At 38.2% G+C, this 16256-nt stretch overlaps 1 protein-coding gene across 2 annotated transcripts in view; it reads right to left on the reverse strand.

Moving 5' to 3' along the window:
• Positions 1-16256, reverse strand: part of LOC126248976 (SRSF protein kinase 3) — a 425825-nt gene that overhangs the window by 129644 nt on the left and 279925 nt on the right. For both annotated transcript variants that reach the window (XM_049950532.1, XM_049950531.1), the window contains exon 8: positions 7113-7592. In XM_049950532.1, coding sequence (XP_049806489.1) covers positions 7113-7592 — 480 coding nt within the window. The remainder of the gene's footprint in view (positions 1-7112; positions 7593-16256) is intronic.

Raw genomic sequence — 16256 nt, forward strand, 5'->3', positions numbered from 1 at the left:
TACCAACTCACCATGTCTATTCTCAAACGTATCGTTGCGCAACCAGTGCTATTCTTATGCGACTTGTGTGAAATCTTAATAGACATCATCTTTCAGATGTATAAACATACATACCAACTTCTGTTTATGTTGCACAACATCTTGTTGTGATTTTTTTTTTCCGTAAGTGTATTTAAAACAGCCTCTATGACACTTACAATATTTACAGAGATAAAATATAATTGTGATTACTATGGTAGAGCCCATGTAACTGCAGAACGAGAAATGATGTATTCAGAAGTTGCTTAAGGTTCTTCTCTCCTGGTACTTAGTTTAGTTTTTCAGTTTACTGAGCTAATATCCTACACCTGTTACCTCATATAACTGCCTAACTGCATAATGTGTTGGCAAGTTCAGCTTCAGTTCACCGATGTTCTTTCTTTCATTACTTCCTACACAGCATAGAACGTGGCATCTGGCATGACGTCTCCACTTGTCATTCAGTTTCCTTATATCACAATTGTACATCATGCACTATGATCAACATGACTATCTTAACACGCTGCATACACCTGCTTATTTTTGACACGCGGAAATAATGCAGTAATTTAAAATGTTTGACACCACAAATGGTGGTCAAGTGGCAGTCACTGAAACAATGAAATTTTTAAAAGGTTACATAACAAGTTTTGATGCACTGAGTTGTCATTTGCAAATGTAATCACAAATATGGAAACTTCATTAATAACTGCAACCACATTTCTTTAAAATCTTATGAGAAATACACGAAAACCAGTAAACTGAAGCAAAGGTAGCAGAAACAGGTCACAAGACATCATGACAATTTCTGGTTGATCAGTCATTTCAGTTTTGGGCTTGCGGCACATTATAAGACTATGGTGAGGCAATGATAACTAATTATCTCATGGTAGTTTTCACCATGATGTTAGTTAAATGCATGTGTTTTTTTTTCATTTTCAGACATGTGAGCCTTTGTTTGCAAAATGATTGTTGCATCACTGCAGCATGTAATGCAAGAGTATCCAATACCTTTCATACTGATGCAGATTTCATCTATACTGCATTAAGATATGAAATAATGGATCAACCAAAAATTGTTATGACATCTTGTGACCTGTTTCTGCTGCCTTTGATTCAGTTTATTGGTTTTGTTGTATTTTTTGTAATATTTGAAAGAAGTGTCGTTTCAATTATTAATGCAGTTTTCCAGGTTTGTGATTACATTTGAAAGTGTCAAAACTAGTTATGTAACCTTTTAAAAATTTCATTGTTTTAGTGACTGTGGCTTGACTAGCACTTATGGTGTCGAATCAACATTTTAAATTTCATTCAGTCACACTCCTTGATGACAGTTATATTGAAATACAAAATGCAGTAATTATAATCTTGCACTGAAGTGCACTAGGTGCCTGAAACTAGTAAAGAAATAAAATTTCTTTTGTGCAACAGCTTGCTGATTTTTTCAACAAACTTGGCTTTGTGTATAGTCTTCCACAGCAGCTTTGCAAAGTGTACAGGCAGAAGTCACGTACTTTCAAGTATTTCATTCAAACAAGCATTAAAATTTGTTGTTCATGTTTTTCTGTCTTCATTTGTTTGTAATTCCTTGACAGAGTTCAATAATTCCTCAAAATATTCGATTATCCATCACCGCAGTTAGCTAGCTGAATGGACACCCCCCCCCCCCCCCCATGATGTGTGTGTCTAGACTGCTCCCTGTATGTGACACATTAGCATGGGATGGGTCAGTGGCCACTCAGCACTGTGTGGTCCTCAGTAGAGTCAGTATACACATCCACTTATTGGTACAGCGTAACACTGTTTTTATTTATTCTTTGTTTGTCATAAGGCAGAATGATTTTTCATACAATACTGACACAATCATTAAACTGTTCAGAATGAAGCATCTCCAACTAACATTGTGCAGATCATAGATTCAATTTGCACTTCCTGCCTTTATTAATTTGTAAACAAAGACTGACAAAACTTTCCCATTCCTAATACCATAAACAGTACGAGATGAGACTCAAGTGTTTATGATGGTCATGAACACTGATGACATGAAATACCAAGTCTTTCCAGAACAGATGGATTAATCTTTCGCCCTCTCTCTACATCCAGGTAGGTTTCCCTTCGAGACTGGGCCCTGCCAACTCAGGCTACCACCGCAGATGTCGGACAAATGCCACACTTCCACGTAAGTCATGTACACTCAACTCAATTGCCAAAATAGAATGCTTGAGAGAATAACAGACATTTATAAGGCAAGAGGATACAGTGTTAGTGTTTTTAGCCATAGAAGTCTTAGACACACCATGTATATCTGCGGAGAAAGGAAAAGATTGTCTGACAATCCACAAGAAATCAACTGTCACAGCAGTAACATTCGTGTCAGGAAAGTGAATGTAGGCGACATGCAGGACAAAGACTGTCCAACAGCCATAACCAAAAAACCAAATGAAGCGACCAGCTTTAATGGTCTAGTTGGACAGGTGCATGCATCCCTCTCCTCCTTTTTCTTCCTTCTCTCTCCGAGTTGATTGTGGGTACCACATTTGTATGGGTTTTTCTATCTATTTAATTTATACATTTGTCTTACACTTTTTTTCACGTTCCACTGAACATAAAAATAAATTGTAATACAGTTGTATGGAAATTCTGGAATGATTACCGGGACAGATAGAAGTATCTATGGACAACATTTGGCAACATGCTGGAAATTACAAAGAATGGAAAACATGAAGAACCAACTAGAGCCTGTTTTGTCCAGATGATTGGCAAGGACTACAGTCCTTAGGTGCTTCTGTTATTCTAGGATGTATTTATGTCATTTACCAATGGAATTTCTTGCAGGCATTAAAAGCCATTATAGACCGTGAAAAAACAAGGGCTCCAGCATCACAAATCAGCTCAACAAGCTCCTGAAGAGTGATTGATCTGATCAGTTATTCACCAACAGGGAAACTATATTCCATTTCAATAAATAAGTTTCATTCAACACCACACTTATTTAAAACTGTTCAATGGCCATAAGTATCACAAGTAGCCAAGGTGAAAGTACATGACACACTGCCATGGCAGTCATAATTCACTCTTAAGTGTGCAATACTCCAGCACTCCACAGCAAGCAATTATCTATCTACCCGTAAGTACTGGTCTGACCAAGATGAAGTACTGGCTTTTCTGTGCCAGCTTTTGGATGACTACAAATATGGAGTGCAGGTAAAGCAAACTACATGAAGCAAAGTGGAACACTGCATTCACAGTACAGATCACACAGAATGTCCCAATTGAGTGACAAGGTCATGGACACGATGCGAAATGGAATCATTCAACAATCAGATACGCCCTTGTCCTCTCTTCTCCTCCTTCTGTACAAGAAAGGTGGATATGGAGTTTCTGAATCACTTACCAGCAACAGAACATCTTCACTAAAACCAATGTCTGTCTATTGCACTGAATCAATGACAACTTTGACTGTTTGATAAGAGTAAGTATTTTTGGAATACAGATTCAGAATACTTACTGGCACATTTAAGTTGAGAGACCTGACCAGAAAAATACTGATTTCAAGACTTGATAGCATTATTGAATCCGAACTTGTGCAAGTTGGTTTATGCAAGACTCCAGCCCTCTCAAAACATGAAGGACGATCTGCTTTGACACCTCAGACAGCCAATGTATCTCCTATCTAGATAAAAATTCCCATTTTCTTCCTAAAAAATTTGAAGAGCATCTAACAAGGGGAGGGTCTGACTTGTGGGTCACAGATTTTGATCAAGTTTTGCAAGGATGGTCTATAATGAAAATAAAAAGAAAGTGTTTTCGCTTTTTGCTAGACACTGCCTAGTTTTAAAAAAAATCGAAGTTGATGATAGAAAACTTTATTTTCAATGCTAGACACTCCCTAGTTTTTAGAAAATCAAAGTTGATGAAAGGAAACCTTATTTCAATGCTACACATACATTGAAAGATTGTCTAAAAACAAAGATTTTTTTTATTGATAAACGTAATATACAGTCCAAAATCGATAATGTTAAGAGTTAATAATGTTTCTGTGTTTTCATTCTGTAGCTAGAGTACCTGTCATTCTATGAGTCTAGCAGAGTGAGGTCAGTGGTCGGGTTTACAAGACATTAGACTACCAAACTGCTGGTCTGTGTTCGATTCTTGGTCATGACTTCTTTTCCATTTAATATTTTTTTTTTTAACGTATCTGATGATATCCTGATAACGGGAATACCTTTATTTGCCTTTTTTTAGGTAAAACATTAGGAGGTGTGATTAATAATTTGATTACTTATTTGATAAGTGTATACAATGTATTGACAGTTATCTTCATCATGATAAATGATGTGCTACGATAGGAATGTCAATGCAGAGAGATTTTGTTCACGTATTTTTGACTTATTTTGTATCTGCATCAATAATTCTATGTCAGTTTGTAGTGTTCCTTATATAGTGTGTTGTATCTAGCAAGGAAATTCTTCTACTATGCTTACATATTTCAGTTACATGAACTTTTGAACGATGTTGTTTAAATTGTGCTTGTGAATTTAAATAAGTACTGAAGTGATTGTTATATAATATACTATAAATGACTTGGTCCATAATTTAGGAACATACAGTTAACTGTAAAAGACGTGGTGAAGCCCTGCAAGCTACAGAAGTAGCGTGGCGGAGTGGAAAAGGTGTGGCTGGTGCGCAAGTGGCAACTCGTCCTTCGTGATGAGCAAGGAGTCTGGGCTGAGCAGAGCTGTGGTTAACTTCTAGCTAGCAGTAGCGGATCATTGTGGCTCATATTCCTTGAGTTTTGAGGCGAGAAGAGCTTAAGGGCAGTAGTTATGGGCCTTGGATGCTGCGTTTGGTGATATTATATGGGCACAGTTTCTGGCCCTATAAATATAATTCCGACACCAAGAAGATATGTAACAGGCCGAGTCCAACAGCATTGCTATGATTGCATCACTGCTAGGTTAATAGCCACTGCAAAATTATGCCACCAGTCCCACCAGCCTTCCACTAAATTGTTTATATTTGGCACTCTGTAAATGGACCAGGTATTTGCAAAATTTTGTTTATTTTAATAATAATCATGGTGTTACCAGAAAAACTATCTTACACCCATGATTCTACCAAATCACAAACCTGGACAGAAATCCTATCATAATGAATTTAATTCCACATGTCCTAATTTATTATGAGAAAGTGGTTGAACTTCAATTTAATGTTGTGTTGTCATTTGCGCAGGCAATTACACTTTTGATTAGGTCAAAAGACTGCTTATGAAAGAAAATTGTTATTTAAAGAGTTATAGTTTGTTATGCTTGCTTAATTAATAATAAGAATACTTACAATTTCTCATACATACTGGTGTGGTTTTCTTAACGAGCATGGTTCTTCAAACCATGAAAGTTTAAGGGTCCTCATGTACTAGGCTACTTAGTTAATGAAGCAATGCAAAGGCTCCTTCAGAACCAGTGTAGTTAGATTTGCATTCTGTTTAATTGCTTCAAATTGAGTTTAGGAAAGAGCCATTTACTGTGTTATCTATTCTAATGCAAGTTGGTTAATGTACAGTGCATAGGCATAGAGACCCTGTGCTAAGCAATGAAGTAACTGAGTATGATCATTAGCACACCCCTGATTTAAATTCAGAATCATTTCAAGCTTTTCCCAGTTCAGTACTGCTACTAGTTTCATGTGTGTTGGTATATGGTTTTATAAACTGTTGCATCTAGTTCATTTAAGGTATGTGTTCTTGAGAGAAATATATTGCTGTTTACTATCTCATTGGCCATTTGCTTATCTGACTTACTAGTTAGAAGCACATTTATCTGCAAGGTTAGATAACTGTGTTGTAGTGTGAACAGATATAAGGAAAGAGTTTAGTGGATGTGTCAAGGAAGATTAGGTTCACCTTAGCACTGCCTCCTGCTTTATCATTTTGCTTCACACAAGAATGCCTAATTAGGGTGGCAAACTGTTTTAATATGTAATGTTACAGCTTGCTTTTATGCAAGTTGTTGGCGACAGCTTCGCATAAAGAAACGTTCAATAATCAGAGAGCCTTGAGAGGTAGCCCACCTTTGCATTCAAAGGTAAGGACATGAGATCTCTGTAGGTACAATGATGTTCAAGGACATCACTACCTAGGACCTTTGACATGATCCAGAGTTAGCATACCATGGTATCTGCTAGAAAATCCTAGAAAATATTGAGCCTCCATTTTTTTTATGAGAAGGGAGCAGTGTTCATATCCCAGGGTATGTGCTCACCTCCAGATTTTATTTTTATCCATATATAAGGGTTCAAAGAGATACTGGATCTTAACAGTTAATTTTTTTTATTCGTGAAACTTTTATTTACTGTTTTGATAAAAACTCTCTCCTTTTGAGAGGTATAAAAATATTCAAAGCAGTATGTATCAGTGCCATCTGAAATAGAAGGGCCTTATGCAAATCTATAGCAACAATATTTCGAACAAACAAAAGTTACGTAAAAAGTAGACACAATTTGGAAATAAAATTATGTAATTTTGAGGACATTTTCTCCCTTTTACATTTAAAATATTGCTCTAATTTACAGTCGGAAAACTAGCACTCCAGGGTATGAAATACCCAAGCCGTGCATCAGCCTTTGATCTTTTCTGCAACACCAAAACTGATATTATTCATTGTGCTGTCAAAATACAATGACAGTGGGCAAATGTTCATTTGAATCTCATTTCCTAGCAGTGGGCTGTCCATATTTTTCAGTTCATTATCTTTGAGTAACAATTTGTTAGTGGCAAATGGAAGCATGAGGAGGTATAATTTTGTCATACATTTAATCCTCTTGACTCGTGTATGAACCAAGCTGAAGCAAGTGTGGTTTTTTAATGGAGCAATAAAGATTCTAATGCCATCTGAAAGCTCTTGAAGAGATGAGTACAATGATATAACAATTGGTAACATTTACGCTGAAATTTTCCGAGCAATATGCCAACATTGAAAGGCAATATGGCCAGAATTATTTATGATGATGATGATGATAATAATAATAAGTTGCACATTTTTCCAGAGTAGTTACACTATGTATCATAATGCTGATATCTAGAAGAGAGAACTTACTTGTCTTCTGATCAGCACACCCTTCCACCGGCTTCTCAGCTGTCAAGTTCGAGGGCTCCTCAGGATACGAAGGCTGTTTCACCTGAGGTTCAGGACATGGTACCTCTGTGACAACAGCTCGCCTGGGATCAAGAATAGCACAGTCTTCCACTATCATAATATTTGACCGAGCTGGTGATATCCTATCTTCGAGAGTCAACTGTGACAAACTCGTAACAACATCGTCCACAGATGTCTCCTGAATTGCAGTTAGTTCTTCTTCACATTCATTAGCACTATGCCCATTGCTATCACCCTCCAGTTCAACATATCCAGCACTCTTGTCAACAGACTTGTTTTCTATTAATTCATACTTTTCTATTTCCCTCTCCAATTCTGCCTGCCTTCGAGCTTTTTTCTTCATTTTCTTCCTCTTATTTTTGGAAATTTTCACAGCCGTGTTAGGGCTCTGAGCTTGAAATTCCTTGGGAGCAGCACTCACTGAAAAAAAGTTAAATTTGTGTTAATATCATAAAAGAAGTTAATGTTGCTCCCTCACATTCAGGTTAATCAACAACAATTTACATATTAGTCAAAGTAAAGTATATACAGTACATGTATGAGATGGTAAAACAAATGAAGCTATTACTAAAATAATCTTCCCCTGCAGGGAAAACACTGTCAGTTCGAATAATGCAGGGAAGTGTGTGTGTGTGTGTGTGTGTGTGTGTGTGTGTGTGTGTGTGGGTGGGGCACAATAGTTTTCCAGGACATTGTCCAATAGCAAGAGCTCAGTAACCTTTTCAAAGTTGCTTCTGTGCAACACCACAGCGCCTTGACTATACAGCAACTGGTAATCTTTACTCCTGAAACTTACCCAGTACCACATTATTTATGCTTCATAATTGAGAAATGAGCCCAAAGAACTGCATTTCATTAACACGCCCAGTTCTGCTGTGTGCCTTCTCTTCACTGTTTATATTTCAGCAAATACAGTGTCAGTAAAATAAAAAGGTAAAATAAATAAATTTCATCAGATAAAAATTTCTGAAGATCAACAGTAAAATTTTGAAGTGGTCAGATGAGGACAAAATTAACCCTGGTCTATTGCTACAGAACATAAATGCCTATGTCACAATTTATTCAAACTAATACTGTGAAAAAGATAGATTGCTACTCACCATATAGCAGAGATGTTGAGTCGCAGACAGGTACAACCGACAGACTAGTAACACATGAGCATGCAGTGCAGTTTGGAAGATGGAATGTAGAACACAGGAAAGAAGAGGAGCATTACAAGACTACATTACCCAGTCTCCATCCTTTTCTCTCTCTTCTTTCCTGCGTTCTACATGTTGCCTTCCAAACCCCACCATGTGCAAATGTGTCCAGTAATAAGTTTGTTGTGCCTGTTTGAGACTCAACGTTTCCACTATGTGACGGGTAGCAATCTATCCTTTTCACAATACTGTCATTATTACATCCTCTAGTTTTCCACTGTATTATTCAAACTAACTTAAAAATACTGCAGTAATGCCTGAATAATTCACAGTAAAGTAAATTCGTCAACTGCTGTGTCTTTAATGATAGAAACTGTTTCACAATCCTCATTCAACCCAAATCAGATGTCGTAGTCACATCACAGTTCTGGCAACTGAATGATTTACAGAATTAAGATTCTTTCACTTCATGCCAATGGCCTCATAAAATAGGATAACTGAGATCCAATAACGTGTGAACCCCTAAGGCTAGAATTAGCGTATAAGTGCCTTCACCGGAAGACCATCCATTGAGTGAATCAGACTGTCCACATCTGAGGTGGTCTGACATAATATAAACCACTGTCTTAAAATTTATAAAATGTACTCAAACCAGATATGGTTTACTCATTTCATGATAGCCTCCTCCTTCATGAAATTCTTAACATTCTGGAAACGGGTCAGTCCGTATCCAAGTGACACCTGCATGTCAGCTGATCATGGCGTACACATCAAAGCATAATAAATTAATGCCATTATGAGGAGATACTTACAAGTACTTGCAAAAACAATGAAAGGGAAACACTTTTCAGTACAAATCATTTTATGGTTTCTCAGAACATTTGCCTTCAAAATTTATACATTTCTACACATATTCAAACCAAATCTGGACAATTTTTTCCACTGCAATGTTGATACTGGTACATCAACAAGGCTAGAAGGATTGTACAGCTTCTCATAGTGATGAAAATCACCATCCCTGCTTTTTTTTTTTTTAACCAGATCCAACAAGGAGGAGTCTTAAGGTGATAAACCAGACTAATCAGGGCAAAAGAGACAATCATTCTGCATTTTTCTCTGTCAAAGAACCAACTTTTTGACATGCCGAATGACAGCTGGCACTGTCACGATAAATAATTACCTGCCTTTCCCTGTTTTTCACAATTTCGTTAATGACTCGTAGCAGACAAATTGTCACATACAGTTCAGCATTAACTGTTCCTGCAAGCAATGGTCACAGCACGTCCAGTGCAACCACAGAAACAAAGGACAACTTTCTCGGATATTCTATGTGCAAGAACTAATTTTGTCAGTTTCATTTTCTCTCAGAACATCTGAACAGTTGACTGATACTCATTTCATGATTTGTACAAATAAATCCAAGCTGTGGCACCTGTTAAAGTCTTTGAGCCTTTCCTCACACAAACTGGTACAATAGTATGATTATTTCAGATATTTAAAAAAAAAACCCATACTTATTGTCCGATTTAATAAGGAAATTGACCTACAAAAGTTGGATGAATGCAGACTAATGAGCCATCTGAAGTTCGAACAGTTATGAACAAGCAGTGTGCAGAAAACATACGATCCACATTACAAGAGGATGCACATTAAAGGTAAGAAATAAATATTAAACATGTCTTACAAATTTACATTTACCCCAATACAACAGAACATAAGAAAAGAGAAAGAAACTTTAATATGTCAACAATTTTTTTTCAGGAAAAAATAATAGTAAGGGTAAAAACGGAGTGTCACCCTCAGAGACTACAGCTATAAGAATGAAGTAAAATAAATATTCAGCATTTCCGATCTTATCATTATTAATGTTAACAAAACTATCTGCAAAATGGCCTATAGACAGAAGAAATAGTGCATCCCTAGTGTAGAGAAACAACTGAAAGAGTTGAAAACAAATAAGTCACCAGGTCTGGAAGGAATCCCTGTTCACTTTCACAAAGAGCACTCTATGGCATTGGCCCCTTACTTAGCTCACATTTATCGTGAATCTCTTGCCCAGTGCAATGTCCGTAGTGAGTGGAAAAAAGTGCAGGTGATTCCTATATGTAAGAAGGGTAAAAGAACACATCTGAAAAATTACAGACCAATATCCTTAACACTGGTTTGCTGCAGAATTCTGGAACACGTTCTGAATTTGGATGTAATAAATTTCCTAGAGACCGATGAACTTATGTCCCTGAATCAGCATGGTTTTTGAAAGCATCACTCATGTGAAACTCTGCTTGCTGTTGTCTTACATGATATACTGCAAACTATGGATGAAGGGCAGCATGAAGATTCCACATGTCTAGATTTCTGAAAAGCATTTGACATGGTACACCACTGCAGACTGTCAATGAAGGGACGAGCATATGGAATAGGTTCACAGACATGTGAGTGACTCCAAGATTTCTGAAGTAACAGAATCCAGTATGCATTCCTCGATGGCTAGTGTTCATCAGAGATAAGGATATTGTCAGGAGTGCCCATTGCACATTGTTCATCCATCGTACATCGTTGAATATGGAGCTCCGCAGCAGACCGTCCCTACATGTGCACATGTTGACCAAACGACATCATCAATGATGATTACAGTGGGCACGGGACCATCGGGATTCAACTGTCAGTCAATGGAAACATGTCAGACCTTCAGGTGAATCACATTTTTGCTGCACTAGGTCAACGGTCTTCTCTACGAATGCCATCACAGAGGTGAACAGTGGCTTGAAACATGCAGTGCACCATGGATGCAGGCTGCTGGGAGCAGCAGTATGCTATGGGAGATATTCTCCTGCACTGGCATGGGAACTATGGTAGTAATTGAAGACACACTGAGTTGCAAACCACATGCGTCCCTTCATGCTTGATGTCATCTTTCAGTAGCGTAACTGGCTGTGTCTCAGAGCCAGAACTGTGCTACAGTGGTTTTAGAGACATTATAGTGAACTAATGTCGATGTCTCAGTGACCAAATTTGCCTGATGTAAATCCTATGGAACCCATCTGCGTCACTATCGAGCACTATCACCATATACATAAATCACCAGTCCATTATTTACACAAATTACACGGTCTGTGTATAGACATTAATACCACATACCTCCATAAACCTACCAACAACCGTACAAACATATCATCATTTGACCATCGGGCAGACTCCTGTATGGACGACATAGAAATAAGCATACCTGGCACAGAGAAGCAGCTGAAAGATTTGAAAACAAATAAATCACCACATCCGGATGGAATCCCAGTTCTATTTTAGAAAGGTTGCACTTATCATGAATCTCTCACCCAGCAAAAAGTCCCGAGTGACTGGAAAAAAGTGCAGGTGAATCCAGTATACAAGAAAAGTAAAAGAACGGACCTGCAAAATTACATAACTTCTGTTTGCTGCAGAATCCTTGAACACATTCTCAGATTGAATATAATAAACTTTCTTGAGGCTAAGCAGCTTATGTCCACAAATCAGCATGGTTTTAGAAAGCATCACTCATGCGAAACTCAGCTTGCCCTTTTCTCACATGATATACTGAGAACTATGGATGAAGGGTGAAGAGCAACAGGCAGATTCCATATTTTTATATTTCTGGAAAGCCTTTGACACGGTACCCCACTGCAGGCTGTTAATAAAGGTATGAGCATATGGAATAAGCTCACAGATAAGTGAGTGGCTCCAAGATTTCTTAAATAATACAACCCAGTATGTTGTCCTTGATGGCGAGTGATCTTCAGAGACAAGGGTACTGTGAGGAGTGCCCCAGGAAAGCGTGATGGCACCGCTGTTGTTCTCTATATACATAAATGATTTGGCAGACAGGGTGGGCAGCAGTCTGCAGTTGTTTGCTAATGATGCCACGATGTACAGTAAAGTGTCAAAGTTGAGTGACTGAAGGAAATTACAAGATGACTTAGAGAAACTTTCCAGTTGGTGTGATGAATGGCAGCTAGCCCTGAATGTGGAAAAATGTAAGTCATTGAGGATGAGTAGGAAGAACAAACCTGTAATGTTCAGATACAGTATTACTAGTATCCAGTTTGATACAGTCAAGCTGTTTAAATATCTGGGTGTTACATTGCAAAGCAGTTTGAGGTGGAACGAGCATGTGAGAACTGTGGTAGGGAAGGCAAATGGTTGACTTTGGTTTATTGGGAGAATTTTAGGAAAGAGCGGTTCATCTGTAATGGAGGCTGCATATAGGAACTGGTGGAACCTATTCTTGAGTACTGCTCATGTGTTTGGGATCCTTACCAGGTCGGATTGAAAAAAAGACTTCGAAGCAATTCAGAGATGGGCTGCTGGGTTGTTAACAGTATGTTTGAACAACATGTGAGTGTTACGGAGATGCTTCGGGAACTCAAATGGGAATCCCTGGAGGGAAGGCGGCATTCTTTTCAGAAAACACTATTGAGAAAATTTAGAGAACTGGCATTTGAAGGTGACTTCCAAACAATTCTGCTCCCACCAACATACACCACACATACGGGCCAAGTACATATGATATGAGAATTTAGGGCTAATACGAAGGCGTACAGACAGTCGTCTTACCCTTGCTCTATTTTCGAATGGAACAGGAAAGGAAATGACAAGTAGTGGTACAGGGTACCTCCACCATGCACCTTATGTTGGCTTGTGGAGTATCTATGTGGATGTAGATGTGGATGTGGATGTGGATGTGGATGTAGATGTAGAACAAACTGCCGAATCCCTGATATGCAGAATCAGTGATGTATTTTGTTCCAAAGACAGAGAAACAAGTCATTAAGCAGGTGGTCATAATGTTTTGGTTCATCAGTGTATAGACAGTTGTTTTTCCCTTGCTCTATCTATGAGTGGAGCAAGAAAGGAAACAACTAGTAGTGGTAGTGGTACCCTTCGTCACACACTGTGTGGCAGCTTGTGGAATATGTATGTAGCTGTAGATTTAGATATGAACCAGAAAATGTGAGTGGAGGAAAATCAGTAAACTGAACCTTAAAAATGAATTTTCAGATTTTCACAAACGATAAGCAACAACAGTGTATTATTTACTATACTGTTCCAAGTGTTAACAGTTTGCTAATGTCTGCAGTGGTGGAAGAGATAATAGTGTCATGTCTTGCTCTATATTCAGTCACTGTCAACCACAGATCTGAAATGTGGTCAGTTCCACAGCCTACTCTAAAATTCCAAGTCATTCTAGATGTCCATCAAAAGCTGCTACACACTCACAGAATGTCTGCTGCATTTACCAGTACATTACAGCTAAGAGGTCACACCATTAAGCTTTTCATTAAGTAAAACCACACTAACCTAGAAAGATTGTGTGTTAGGAGTTCTCAATATATACTCTTAATTCTGATAGGTGGCAATTGGTATTCAGTATCATTACGTGAGAGAACACACCTATGTCAATTTTATTTATAAACAAAGTGTAACGTGTTAAGTGTGAGGAGGCTAGGCCAAGCATCGTGCACTTTCTCACACTGCAAATGAGTACACAATTACAGTCACCCTGCAATTGGTAGGAGAACAACCAAAAATTGGTATGCTGAAGTGAAACTTCCCTAAGAGAAGCTTACAAGAAATATTTTTCTAATACAACACACCTGCTCGAGTGGGCAAAACACAAGCTTTCCTGAAGGCTTCTCACAACCAAACATTTCTTTATTCACCCTTGGAAATAGATTTATCTGTCTATAAACTGCTCCTGAATAACCTCCACAAAAATAAGTACAATATCCCCATTCAGTGATTTAAAAGGCTGCTTTGATGCAGACCTCTCTCTTTATGAAAAGATAATCAACACAAGAGGACAAGTTTTCAAAAATTGAGTTCATATTATTTTACTTTGTCAAAACTTATGATGTGATCCTCAAAAAGTCTTAAAAAAATCAGATTCAGTTTCAAGATGATTAAAAACAGAATGCACCGAAAACGAAACAACAACACAGAGAAAATGAAAGATTTCTTTTATCTGCTCTTTGGAGGTTATGTGACGGGTGCTAAGTTGGACTTGTCATGGTTGAATCCATGTATCCTTGATGATATGTGGCACATGAGACAAATGACACACAACATATTACTCCACAAATTTAATTGGTAATGTTTACTGACAGATTCGGGTTAATTGTCTGCACTGCTACATTACCAAATCAATGGCACTAACAGTTACCAGCCTCGCTTTGACCCACAAGACAGGGCTAAATTTCACAGGAAATGCTCCAAAGTCTGACCACTGGACTGTAGAATGTTCACCATTAACAGTTCAATACATCGTCTTAAACTGGTTATTGACAACTGTCATTAATAATTACCATAATAATTACCATAACAAGAAAACAAGAACACAGTTCACAGTCCACATGGAAAATCACTCAAAAACAGCACAAAGTCCAGCACTTAGGCCTCGTTTAACCAAACAATTCCCTGCTGACTAATCTACAAGACTTGCTGAGAATGAATACTTTGCAAATTCTCTGTATAGGAATATTAATCCTGTTAATCACAGGGCATAATTAACTCCACAACTTGGAAATGATAGACACTTTACAACAATGGCCAAAGGAACTAAGGGCGCACAGATATGGCCAGGAAGTGACTTGTTACAAAAGGATAATAAGGAGTGATGCAAACCTGAAGAAATAATACAAATGATGATGATGATGATGATGATGATGATGTGAGACTGAGGAAATACAGAGAACTTTTTTCAGGAACATGGTATAATGTTACTGTTGCCACTCATTCACATGATCATTTTTCTGTAACAGTTCTTATATTAAGTGAATCCAATGTGAAATGATCACTCATAGCACACTCACCAGTGTCCTTGCTGAATATGAGCAAGTGCATTTAGTCTCCCCCCCCCCCCCCCCCCACCCACACACACACGCAAATTAATCCTGAAGTGACCTCTCCCCATTTGCATTCATCCCCTCCATCAATACTGCCCACACAAAGCAAACACTGCCTGTCCTAGTCCTGTCCCAGGTTAGGGACAAAAATGCTAAGGAACTGGCACCACAAAACATTTTTTTCATTCCATTAATTTCATTATTTAGGAGGGTGAGAAAGGTTGCCCCTCTGGCCCATAAAACTCTTGCAAATTCTAACCCAATCCATCCTATAGCTGCTAGTGAATGCCATTCAACAGCATTCCTCATGGTTGCAAACCTAATCATTGGACAAGGAGGGGTTTGTCAGTGGTGATTAACTATTAATTGTAGTATGTTAACAGGAACAGGAAAAATAACAGAACTATGTGACTGAGATGGTGAACAAAGAAATAATCTTTATATAAAAAAAACAACTATTATAATCCTAAAATTATAACATGCAATATTTATAGCCAGTTTATGAAAAAAAAATCAGATATGTTAATGAGTAGCTGCTCCAGATGCTACTGGACAAGCTAATCATGAATTCTGTACACAGCTGTGGAGATGCAGGGAGCAGCATGGAGAAAGTAACAAAAGTCTGACAGACCAGGCAACTTTTAACATATTAAAATTTAATGTGGGTGGGGTTTTTTTTGGTGGTTTTAGGGCGCACAACGTCAACGGTCATTAGCGCCCAGACTACGTTAGGAATGCACCGCGAGTCACAAGTTCAAAACACGATAAAAGACAGACTGACAGGCATAGGATTAAAAAAGAAAACAGCATAATCAAATGTCCTTTGAGAGGGTTGTCAAATTGATAAAATGAAGAACGCGAGCAGCTGCTCGTGGGTCATCCGCTAAAATGGCTTCTACAGTACATGGCAGGCCAAGATCGAGACGCAGGGTGTTAAAATCCGGACACGACGTTAAAATGTGGCGGACCGTCAGCAATTGCCCACATGGGCAGAACGGCGCCGGCGCAGCCGTCAGTAGATGGCGATGGCTGAACCGGCAGTGGCCAATTCGCAACCGGGCCAAAACTAC

This window comes from Schistocerca nitens, chromosome 3 (assembly GCF_023898315.1).
Source record: "Schistocerca nitens isolate TAMUIC-IGC-003100 chromosome 3, iqSchNite1.1, whole genome shotgun sequence".
NCBI lineage: Eukaryota > Metazoa > Arthropoda > Insecta > Orthoptera > Acrididae > Schistocerca > Schistocerca nitens.